The sequence below is a fragment of the Heteronotia binoei genome, chromosome 2 (assembly GCF_032191835.1).
Source record: "Heteronotia binoei isolate CCM8104 ecotype False Entrance Well chromosome 2, APGP_CSIRO_Hbin_v1, whole genome shotgun sequence".
NCBI classification, from domain to species: domain Eukaryota; kingdom Metazoa; phylum Chordata; class Lepidosauria; order Squamata; family Gekkonidae; genus Heteronotia; species Heteronotia binoei.
The window spans coordinates 158,724,714-158,737,476 of NC_083224.1; the positions used below are offsets into that span (position 1 = coordinate 158,724,714).

Consider the following 12,763-nt stretch of genomic DNA (forward strand, 5'->3'; position numbering starts at 1 on the left):
CTCCTTCCTTCCTTCCTTCCTTCCTTCCTTCCTTCCTTCCTTCCTTCCTTCCTTCCTTCCTTCCTTCCTTCCTTCCTTCCTTCCTTCCTTCCTCCCTTCCTTCCTTCCTTCGCGATTCCCTCCCGCCCCCGAGCTAGGCCAGGCGGGAGCGGCCCGGCTCCGCCCTACCCGCGACTCGGCGCCGGTGCCTTGAGCGAGCCAATGAGAAGCAGTCCCGCTGGCTGGGCGCTTTGCTCCGAGCGCTTCCTTCCCGCCCCTCTCCCGCGCTCGGCGCCCTCCCCAGCGGCCCAGCGAGGCTGCTGCCGCGGGGGGAGAGGAGCAGCTTCCACCGCGCGTCTCCGGCCCCGGAGCCCGCGCTCGCCGCTCGCCTCGCCGACAACTCCGCGCTCTGTCCCGATCTGTCAAGGGCCGGGCTAAGGAGAGCGGAGGGAGGGTCAGGCAGGCGGGCAGGCAGGCAGGCGGCTTCTCCGGCCACGAGGATGCGCAGAGGCGGGACTCTCTTTGCCCCCACCGCCGTCCCCCAACCCTGCTGCAAGTTTTCTCAAGTCCAGCTCCGGACTCCCCCCGAATACTAAGGAGGAGCAGATGGGAGGGAAGTGGCCCGCTTCTCTGGTTGGATCTGAGGCGGCCGGGCTGATTCCCAGACCCAGGGCTCCTTTTATAGGGGGGAAAAGGTGCAGGAGCTCCGTAGCCTATCTCCCCACTGCACGCAGACCCTGGCTGGAGGTTCGGGAGCTGCGCTCCTGCGAGCTCCTGCTGAATTCAAGCCCTGCCCAGATCCATTGAGACAGTTGGGAGGGGGACTGTAAATCCCGCCCCCCCCCCAGACGATTAAGGATTTGCTTTGCCTCTCAGCCGCTTCGCTTCTCCGCTGGAGCGATTCCCTGCACACTTAAGTGGTTCGTAGAGCACGGGCTGTTGTTCATCCGTAACCCCCAAGTCCCCAAGGGAACAGAAATGAAAGGCCGGCTGGACGGTGATCTCCAAGGCGCCTGCCCAAGTCAGATGGCTCTCTGTTGTCTCTCCTGGAACTAGTAGCAAGACTGGCCGCGCTTTCCCCTCCTTTCTACCTCCTCTCGTGCTCAGGCAAATGTCTCTGGGAAGGGAAATCAGATGAAACGGCCGGGTTTCTAGTCTCAGACCCAGCCTTAGAGGACGCGCCCAGTGAGTTTGGAAGGCAAAACGCGAGGCTGCCTTTCGTTGGGACAACAACAAGCAGGATCCCGAACAACAGAAATAAAACAGACTTTTGGAGCATCAAGGTCCAGACCTGATAAAAGACTGGACTGATCGGAACGCACAGCGCTGTCCGCATCACCTCTTTCTGGGTTTGGACCAGCCAGCTGGCGTGTGCTGCGCCACGTCCTATCCGCCAGCCCCTCCCCCTCTCCAGCCCCCCTCCCTCCCTCCGTCTGTCCGCCGGTCCCTCCCTCCCTTAGTCCCAGATGACTTGCCGGTGGCTCGTCGTTTTTGTCTGCTTCGCAAGAGAAGGCGGAAGGAGCCTGTTTCACTCCCCAGGGCCTGTCTAGGGCCACAGGAGTGCTGGGCGCTGCACAGTCAGGCTGGCCACAGTGCAGTTGTCCGGGGCTCCCTAATCTGGGGAGAAGAAACCTCACTAAACCGTGGAGTTTGCTTCCGGGTAAAAATGGTCGGTATCCAGAGCTGCAACCCTAAACTTTAATTCTTTGGAAGCAAGCCTCACTGAAAGCAAGGGAAGAGTTAAGAGCCAACAGGGTCGGGACTAGGAAGGGAAAGGCCTCTCGGCTTTATTTGGTCGGTAGGATTAGGACTGGGGGTGCTCTGAGCAACGAACTGTAAAGCCAGTTGCCGCTCATGGGATAACTCGGCTCACGGAGCGTGTTCATAGACCCCGGGGCTGCGATCACACACACTAAATAATGCACTTTCAATGCACTTTCCAGATGGATTTTAGTGTGTGAACTGGCAAAATCCAGTTGGAAAGTGTGTTGAAAGTGGATTGAAAAGTACATTGTTTAATGTGTGTGATTGCAGCCAGGGAATCATTTGCTTTTTCTACACTAGATTTACACATGAATGTGTGAACAGACAGTTTCACCTGTGAAGTTATGCCTGGGATTGCCCATTCACACATGCCCATCATCCCGCCAGACGCGCAGGGGAAAGCAGTCTGTCTGTCTCCCCCCCCCCCCGCCCCATAACCTCCGAGAGAAAGGCTCCCCGGTTCCTCTCCTCTCCTTCCGAGGCTTCACACGACCCAGAACGCGCTTCCCCTCAGATCCAGAAGTTTCTTTGGACCGGAGTCCCCGGCCTCATGCGCGAGGGATGGAGAGGACGGGCTGCTGGCCAAACGCCGCTGTGCCCAAACTCCCTCCCTCTCTCCCAAGCTAGCGCTGAAAGGCAAAGGCAAAGCTCTCTGCAGAGCTGCTCGGGGCTGCCTTGGATTGAACGATTCCGATCGCCTGCTGGAGCCATCTTCCTCACTCTGCCCCCTTCTTCCGGCGCCAACTTCTCTCTCTCTTCGCAGTTGGAATCTCTCCTGGGTTCGCTCAGCTCGCCCTAACTTTGGACGGGCTGCTGCTTATAATTGTGAAAGACTGACACTTACAATAGTGAAAGACGACGGCTCGGGGGAGGCTCCGGAGTATTGGGAGCATCTCCCCGCGCCTTTCAAATATAGGACCATTGGCTTCAGAACTGGCCGAGCGGTCCAGATAGAGCCGTCGGATCTCAGCGCAGAGTTTGCTTCCGACTCCGAGGACGGCAGGATTGGTTCTGAGGAGCTTTGGGACTGGAGGTGGACGCCGTTCAACCCAAGCAAAACACCTTAAGGCCTGGGCCTTTCTCCTCTCCCTCTCCTTTCACGCGTGTTAAATAATACAGTTTCAATCCAGGCAGCTTTTGCAAATCGATTTTGCCATTCCAAACAGTAAAATCCAGTTGCAAAGTGCATTGAAAGTGCCGTGTGTGCCAAAACACCGCTTGGTTCTCTCTTCTGTTCCAGCCTTTGGAAAGGTGGAGCTTGACTAGAGCTGGGTTTTAGGCACAAAGTTTAAGAGAGTGAAAATTTAGGCGCCTAGATGGATTATAAGGGACTTCATCAAACAGTCCTAAAAGTCCTAACAGTCTTGGGGGAGGGGGGCATAATGTTGTAGGGTCCCTCGAATTTGAGAAAGTTTAGGGCCTCTCTGCGTGTCTTAAATCCGACCCTACCTAAAGTCAACTCTTGTGCCGCTGAAGTCGATGGGGCTGGCTCTCTAATCACTGCGCAGCCATTTGCCATCGCTTTCCGTCGGAGCGCGATCTTCTAAACCGGATAAGCCCCGCTTCGCTGAAATATCCGAAAGTGTTCAGTTTAGCCAGCTGCCTTGGCGAGAAAGTCCTGGGCCGCCAAAGTACTTTTCGTCGGACGGTGAGCTCGTGGGAGTTGTCCCCGTAGGGAGCTCCTGTCAAGCGCTCTAGATATGTCCGGGCTTTCTGGCAGGCAGGGCAGGGTGTGCGTGAGATCTGGCCGCAGCCGAGAAAACCCAAGAAGCGAAGCTTGGATCCCAAGCATGGCTACCACAAAGGAAGTCTCCTTGGTTCCAGTGGTTCCGCTTTCCATTGGTTATTAGGGCTAGACTCGAGTATGCCGTGGCGTTCTAGGAGGCAGGGATTTAGGGGTGGCTTTCAAAATTTCCAATACAGGGCCCCGTGGCGCAGAGTGTTAAAGCTGCAGTACCGCAGTCCTAAGCTCTGCTCACGAGCTGAGTTCGATCCCCGGTGGAAGCTGGGTTTTCAGGTAGCCGGCTCGAGGTTGGCTCGGCCTTCCATCCTTCCGAGGTCGGTAAAATGAGTACCCAGCTTGCTCGGGGGAAAGCGTAGATGACTGGGGAAGGCAATGGCAAACCACCCCGTAAAAAGTCGTGAAAGCAACGTCACTCCAGAGTCAGAAACGACTGGTGTTTGCACAGGGGACCTTTCCTTTTTCCTTCCTTCAAATTCTTCCTCTGCCACGGACTCACGAGAGGCCTTTGGGCGAGTCATTTCTCAACGGGAAGATCAGTGATTGCTCTTTACAGCGCAAAGCAGGCCAAGCAACACTCGCAAAGCAACCCCCCCGCTTAAGAGCTGGATGAATGACCCCTTGAGATTCTAATGACAGAAGTCACTGGTTTGGAGTTCAGTCGCCTTGCAACCCGACCGCACCCCCCCCCCCCTCCCACCGCCACCGTGAAAGGTGCCTGTTGCGCTCCGGCCCGAACTTTTTTTGTTTGGCACAAGTTCCATTCAGATCGCGAGAAGTACTTCCAACACAACCGACATCCCGTTTTTTTGGTGTTTTTTTTTTTTTTTTTTTGCTAAGCAAATAAACCACGTTGACAAAACGGGGTGGGATGGGGCGGCGGCGGCGGCGGGAGGGGGGGGGGCGGGATGGCGGGCGTCCTGGCTTCGCCTCGCCTAGAAAACGCCCCAGAATCGATTGACACATACTGGGAAAACCCTCCTTTCGCTAAGCTGGAGGAGGCGACCGTCCTCTCGCAACCGCCTCCTCGTCCAGAGTCCAAGAGTCTCAGAAAACGCTGCGCTCGAGAGCCGGTTGGGAGGGTCGAGGAGGAAAGCCCTGCAGCGCCTAGGCTCACGCTCGCCACCCCGGCTCCGAAGACCAGCAGCAGCCATAAACGACACCTTCCTTCCTTCCTTCCTTCCTTCCTTCCTTCCTTCCTTCCTTCCTTCCTTCCTTCCTTCCTTCCTTCCTTCCTTCCTTCCTTCCTTCCTTCCTTCCTTCCTTCCTTCCTTCCTGCCTTCCTGCCTTCCTGCCTTCCTGCCTTCCTGCCTTCCTGCCTTCCTCCCTTCCTTCCCACTCCTTGCTCATCAAATACCAGCGCACCACACAACCTAAGAGACTTCCTACAACCGCGGGGAAGAAAACCCCAGAGGCCCGATTGCGCAAGGCCGCCATCGACCTGACTCTGAGAGCGGTGTTGTAACGACTCCGCCTCTTACTGGCTGCTCACTTTTATTTTTTGTAAAGAGCATCTTATCTCGGAGTGATTTTTTTTTTTGGGGGGGGGGGTGCGGGGACGGACGGAATTCCATTGAAAACCTAACTCCAACGCTGTAGGTTGGCACAGAAAAGTCTCCAAAACTTGGAGAGGTTCCTATATTGGACGCTGCAAAGCGGCCCGGGATCGGAGGCTACTAGTCTCCCGTCCCCTCATTTGTAGGGCTGCCAGCTCTGGGTTGGGAAATACCTGGAGATGGGCGGGTGGAGCCTGAGGAGGGCGGGGTTAGGGGAGGGGAGGGACTTCGATGCCTTAGAATCTACCTTCCAAAGCACCCATTATCTCCCGGTGAAAGGGCCTCTTTTGCTTGGAGATCAGTTGGAAGAGTGGAGCTCTCCAGCCACCATCTGGAGGCTGGCAGACCTATTAATTTGGGGCAAAGGTTACAATTCTATGCACAGTTAATTGTGAAGAAGCCTGGTAGAATACAGGCTATGGTGTTATTGATTGTCAAAAAGTGCACAGCCTACCTGCTCTCTAAATTCAATAGGCTTTTGGAGATTTCTAAGCTACTTAATACAATGCAAGGAAACTGGTCATAGAAGGCCATTCACCCATGGCATGACAGGAAATGCAGGGTGGCTGCAAATGGCATGGAGATGCAGCCAAGTGCCAGTTGGGCCAGTCTGATACACATCTCTCCAAGCACCTTTACCTCTTTATTGTTTTGAGCCTGCTCTTTAAAACAGTCTGGGTGTATACCTAAAACATAACCTGTAAAGCAGCACAGTTGTAAGAACGTGCCCAGTTATCACAACTGCCATGTGCAGGGACTTGAAACCACATTGCATGCCTATATCAATGCAGGGTTTTTTTTTGTAGCAAGAACTTCTTTGCATATTAGGCCACACACCCCTGATGTAGCCCGTCCTCTAAGAGCTTATGCTAGGCCCTGTAATAAGAGCCCTAATATGCAAAGGAGTTCCTGCTTAAAAAAAAAAAAGCCCTGTATAAATGCATATTTTAAAAAGTCCAGAAGTTGCTCTGTTCTTCAGGATTGCTTTTTTATGCAAAGGGTGTACTCCCATTATGGCACAGAAGCTACTTTTGAATAGTCTTGGCGTGCAGCATCTGGCAAGTTGTCAGATGGCTTATGTCTCGGTTACTCCTTCAGTGTTACCAGCTCCATCACAGACCCTCATGTTAGTGTTGGGGAAAGATACCTATTAAGGCCAGGGCCATGATCTGAGAAGTACACATTCTATGTCAGCCCTCCTCCCCTTATTGCGTTGAGCCTGTGGGAATGTTGAGAACAGGTAGTGGATGCCATAACAAAATAGCTGCTGTGGGGAGAATCATAAAATGGCTGCCATATTGGTTGGGTCCCTTTGCAAACTGTTGGTACCATAAAATGTTAGGTAGTTTCAAGAGAATGATGGAGGCGGCTGTTTCCAAATGGGTAGTCCCTGCAGATGTAAAGGTAAAGTAGCTTCTGATTCTTGAAAGAGAGTTCCCAGTAGGCAGCCATGTTGGTCTGAAGCAATAGAACAAAGCAGTAGACAAGTGCACCTTTAAGACATTCTGAATAAAACTTAGTTGCTCTTAAAGGTGCACTTGTCTACTGCTTTGTTCTATTGAAAGAGAGTGTTAGTGATTCTGAAGATGAAGGAAAGTACTTCTGACCTGAGTAGAAATAATTTGCTAAAACACTTCTTTTGCATTTCTCTATTATTTCTTCTAATTATTGACTTCCTTTATCCTGCACCTTTCTCCCCACTGGGGACTGAAAATGGCTTACATCATTCTCCTTCTCTCCATTTGTCCTCACAACAACCCTGTGAAGCAGGCCAGGCTGAAAGTGTGTGCCTGGATCAAGGTTACCCAGCAAGCTTCCACAGTATAGTGGAGATTTGAACCTGGATCTCTCAGATCCTAGTCGGACACTCTAACCACTATACCAGGCTGGGGAAATCTCCGTTGCCCCCTTTAGTGTAGAACTAAATTAATCAGTCTCAATAGTCATATAGAGCTGGTGATGTACAAAGTACTTTCAAGATGCCATATTTCAGTATTTGTTATAACAAACAGGAGGTCTATTGTAGTAAAAGGATTATTGTAAAACAATTGTTCAGGAGGGCATTTTATAAAGTGAACAGGCTCTAACTTTAATGTCCATGGGATTTTTAAGATGTTAGTTTCTAGTTTTGCATTCTTTATTGCATGCATTTTTGTTACATGACCTTCAAATTCTGTGATCTGCCTTGAGAAAGGCAGACTGTAAAGAAAACAACAAAGGAAACAATAAAGCAGGTCAGCCTCATATTGCAGGTTTGGGAACAAGAATACAAAGGATATAATCTGCTTCCCCAACTGGGAAAGTGCCTCTCCCTGCTGCTTTAAGCATCAGGAGTGAACCCCCATCTATTCACAGGTATTTACATTTTGCCTGTGTTAGAGACAGTGATTTGCCTAAGAATATCTGGTAAATTTAGGGATTGGGTTAAGATTTTAAGACTGGGAATATTATACATTAATTATTATTAATTAATTATTACTTTATTGAGTACTATCAGCATGCATGATCATTAGGGTCCCTTGTATTGAGACACTTACTGTGTAAACTCCTAGTTGTACTCCTAGTTACAAAGCCACACTTGCTCTCACCTCCTCCTGATTGCTGGGATGCAAATGGACCCATTTTATAGCACTGCCTATAAGAGGCTGATGCTTCAGGCAGGCATTAGCAGGCAATAAACATTATACAAGCTGCAGAAGTTCACTGGTAGAAGCATGGAGTGGCTTGTTTCCCTTTCTCACCTAAGCAAGTTTTTCAAGTTAGTTCTCCCCCTAAAGTAAACACATGAAAACTCCTAAACTTTATATTATCAGGAAGTTTGTGATTTTACAAGGCATGAAAAAAATTAAGCCAGAAAATGATCTTATATGCTTCTGAATATGGCAAAGGATAATCTCCAATAGAAAACTATGAAATTTAGATATTATCTTTTGCCCAATCAGAAGCCACCACTGGTAAGTTGAGCTGGAACGAAGCAAGCAAAAAGAAAAGAACGATCAACAAAACATTTCATTTTTAGCGACTTCAATCTATGGCCCAGTTCTGCTTTCAGAGACTTACAGTGACAACAATGCAGTCTTGGTATTCTCCATTCCCTATCAAGTTCAGCTTTTAGGGCATCAACAACAAAGTTTTCCTCTCCTCAGACACAATTATATCATATCAAATATATACCAAATAAAAAGACGAAATCTTACAAATTGACTGATTAACCTACTAGGACACAAACAGGAATCTGGAGGAGCCAAAATGTACCCTGACAACAATACCAGCAGCACCTGAAAACTGGCAATATTTAGTGTTTAAGGTGCCACTGGACTTAGATTTAATTTTGCTTCAAAAAGACTAACATAGGTCCTCATTTTGGAATTTTTAGGACAATGAATATTCTGGGCATAAAACCATATTATATTTATATACACACTATTTCTTTCAAAATGGATAAGAGGCCTTCCAGTCTAAAAACTTACTCAAGTGACACGCAGTGTAATCAGAGGGGGATAGGAAGCTAAAGCTAAGGTTAAGAATTCATAAGATGATACAAAGTCATACACATAGAAGAAAATATCTACAAGCCAAAAGAATCCTTCCTTGATCTAAACAGATTTGGGCATTTGCAAGTAAGGAATGTGAAAGGAACCACAATTCCACAGGTCCTGGACAGTGTGTGTGCGCTTCTCACATGTAAGCTTTATAGATGGCTGGAATACTATGCCAATGACTGGCTAGTCTCTTAAGAGTAAAGATATTTTAGAAATGACAACACACTTGGTGCAGGCTGCTGTATTCTTGTGGGTTTTGACCCTGGGAGGGAAGGGGTCAATTGGTTTTATTTTAACATTCTGTTATGTGGATTTATATCTGAGTGGCCCCCTGCCTTTTAAAAAAAAATAGATTTAGTACAGAAGATTGTATGTCTTTAGAGACCACATCAATAATGTAACTGCAATGAGATGTGGTAACCACTACCAGCTTAGTTAGCTTTCCAAAAGCATTAGTCATATATATTCATAAGCGATTGGACCATGAGCTATGACAGCTAAATAGACCCTCCATGATCAGAGGCAGTAAATACCAGATACTTGGGAGTTTTTGCATTCTCAGCCTGCCAATACATGGAAACAGAGTACTGGGACAGAGAAACCATTGGTCTGATTTAAGTTCTTATGGACTGAGCAAAAACAGAACACAACTACTACAACATTGAAAATATGCAATGGTTTGGTCATCCAGTATTTGTGCAGCAACTATCCCATTGCTGAGACTATAACAGTATTAAATAAAAACCAAAATGGTCTAATTTGTTTCCCAGGCTCCCCCCCCCCCCCCCTTTAAAATTGTGTTTACTGTTGCTAGGAAAAATCTAGCATACCAGAAAAAAGAAAAACCTTGAGAAAACAGTTATAATAAAGAAACCAGGGAAGCTGGAAGTTGAGCTGTTTGAGAACATGAGGGGTTAGGTATATATCTAGGCAGGCCATAGGGGAACAATGCCTACCTTAAGTCTTTCCCTCCAGATATCCTCTTGACTTTTGGTTTAATTTTAATAATTGGATTTTTCTCTTAGATGACTGACAATGTCTTTTCTCTTTTTGAATGGCTGAAGAATGTATGCTTCTTATAAGGAACAAGCAGAGTTGTATCTTGATTTTTGTTTAAAATGTGAGAAATGCAAAGGGGTTGGATCCAGCTAGATTTTTTCACTCATTCTTACCCAGTTCCTGTCTTTACTACACATCTGACTCTCCTGCGGATTATAGATATGGAACCCATAATCCAGCATAAAGGGGATCCTGTATTTTTCTCTGGCAGAAAAACTGGATAGATTCAACCTGGGTCTAAATTTAATGCCTCTAGAAATCTCAAAGTGCATGAATGTTGCTTGTAATGAAGTACAATGCTTCCTTCTTAATTCTAAAAACTCTTTCCTGGGAAGGGACCATTGAATAAAGTGAGTAAAACAGTATAAGAATTCTTTCTGCAATGCCATGCCATCCCCTTCTCTCGATGTCATAGGCAGGATTTGCACAAGGGTCTTCAGGAGCATTATTATTGGTTTTGTTAGTTGATGAATTGCACCTAACAGAAGAAATCATCAAAAAATTTTCAACCAATAGCCGTAATGTGGGAATTAATTAATGCAGGGCAAAAGGCAACAAGTCCTATTCCATGCCAGTAATGAGATGTGTCCAAGAATGTATTGATCAGTGTCTATTTAAAAGTTTCAAAATGGATTGATTATTGCAGTGGGTACAGCAGTATACAAAAACTATGAGCAAAACTGTTCGTGAATGAGGACAAAGAACCACACAGAAACAGGCCTTCCCCCTAGAAGTAACAGATCACAGTGCTGGTTTATACAAACTGGCTAATACAAATTGTTAGGCAAAAATACTATAGCTGTCTTATCTCTGTTCTCATTCCAACAATATTTTAAATTGGGTGGAAAAAAATGGAGAACGCTTTTCAAGATCACCACATTATAACAAAGTCAGTTGGATTTCGTTAATAGCAAATTTACCAAATGCCTAACTGCGTTTAAGCTTTCTACCCTTTTCATTTAATTATAAAAGTCAATTTATCAATTTCATAAAGAGAATCCAACTCGATGTGCCATTTGGGGTGTGTGTGTCTCCTTGAATCATTATGACAGTTTTTTTTTTCAAGGGAGGGGTATGACCTAGACGCAGTTTAACATTTTTAGTTCTATGTATGCAAAGAACAAAATATTAATTCTCTGTGTGAAAGAATTGTTACTTATACGTGCCTAAGACTGGCTAAGCCCTATCATAAACACATTGCATTTGTAGCCAATATCTGAACAAAAATACACTTATTCTGTCATCTATGTGCTCACATTTTTTCCACTAAATTTTATTTAGCGGATTCTTAGTATTTTGAAGCATAAAACTGTAATCATAAACTCATGTACTGAGGAGTAAATGCTATTGAAGTCAATGTCTTACTTTTGAGTAAATGTGCACAATATGAGGCTGCTTCTGATTAAGTGATCTCATGATGAGGATTTTCCAAGACGTAATAGCTGAGGAGGCTAAGGGTTAAACCTGTGAGGCATTCAGAAAAAAAGTCCTACTTACCGCCTGGAATAAGTCCATGTTTTATAGACTCCTGTGTGTTGCCAGTATCAGAACCAGAAGACATAATTAGGTGCAAATATATAATGCCCTTGAGTTGCAGGTATTCAGCATTGAGCACAGTGAAAAGCGAAGCTTGTAAACTTTTCTGGCCTTGGGACGTAGGCTACAGTAACCTTCAGTGAAAGTTAGGGAGCAGTCCATCAACCACACACACACAAAATCCAATAATTCAGAAAGTAACAGGCACGTCGTGGAATGGACTCTGCTCTTTTTTCAGCATTAGTGACCCTCTGTAAACCATCCATCCCATTTCATGATGGTCTCTAATCAGAAGAATTGAAACCCAGGATAGGCTTGGCCCAGTCACATGACTCTGAGCAGGTTGATAAGAGAACCCTGTTATAAAGTGACAGCAAAAAAAGAGATAAGAATTCTTGGCAGATAACAGCAGAGAAATGATTAACTCCAGGCTGGAGAGGTGCTATGAAACAGAGAGAGGAAGGCTGTAAACTTCTGGGGGTCAAGAGATCATACGGAATGGACAGCCCCCCCCCCCCTCCAATGTAAAGTGTAACATCTATAAACTCATGTTTGTGACCTGCCCTCTTGATGTCATCATCTCTTGCAGAGTTCGATAACAATGCTTGAGCATTTGGGGCTTCTGTAAATACTTCTTGATGGCAGAACAAGCAAACATTCATCCCTTGACTGAGGCAAGCAAACGTATTTATTGCTCTGCATCCCAAAGCAATAGCGTAGGGCAAGCCCACAGTGATGTTCTGTCTGACACAAACATTTTATTGTACCTATTCATTAGACAAGAGACTATCCCTGGCTTGTTTGACGGATACTTGCTGGTTAAAAGTGTAAACTATTTTTTTCTGGAATCTCTTAAGTCCCTTATTGTGCGGTTAAACATAGTTATCCTGGGAAAATAATAGCTCTACTCACAATACATTCTTTTTCCTGTGTGAGGAAATGTTTTCTCTAAAATTTTCCCAAATATTTTGCCAAGAGGGGCAACAGAATGTTGTTTAAATGTGGGAACCCTCTAACACTTAGGCGCCCTGATTTGGAGTGGTGATATCCTCTTCAGCTCTTGTGTGGTGATGTTACACTCATACATTCATGGCTGCCAGTCTAGCAACCCACCCAGATGCCATTTGTGTGGGGTTGCCAACCTCCAGGTGGTGGCTAGAGCTCTCCTGGGGTTACAATTGATCTCCAGGCAATGGAGATGATTTCATATATCCATGTTGGAAGGTGGACTCTATGGAATTATACTCCATTGAAGTTCTTCCTCTCCCCAAATCCTACCCTTCTTAGGCTCCACCGCCAAAATCTCCAGGTATTTTCCAGATTAGAGCTGCCAACTCTAAATTTATGAGTTGTCATTTCACACATTCCACTTTCACATGAAATCTAATAGATGTCTACAGTATTCAAATGTAGTAGGAAAATAACTTCAACCTACAATAATTTCAATAATTCCCCCCTCATGATTTCATGCATGATTTCAGTGTACACCATCCAGTATTAAGGCAACTGGAGTGCATTACACAAAACTTAGAGCTGTTCAACACTTTACACAGAATAAGATGGGAAACTGAATGCCAAACAGAGAT

At 46.5% G+C, this 12,763-nt stretch overlaps 1 protein-coding gene across 1 annotated transcript in view; it reads right to left on the bottom strand.

Moving 5' to 3' along the window:
* The window catches only part of NR5A2 (nuclear receptor subfamily 5 group A member 2), a 183,835-nt gene extending 172,373 nt beyond the window's left edge, over positions 1–11,462 (bottom strand). The window contains exon 1 of the mRNA XM_060232348.1: positions 11,139–11,462. Within this exon, the coding sequence (XP_060088331.1) occupies positions 11,139–11,202 (64 nt within the window). The 5' untranslated portion in view covers positions 11,203–11,462. The remainder of the gene's footprint in view (positions 1–11,138) is intronic.
* Positions 11,463–12,763: the final 1,301 nt, after the last annotated feature.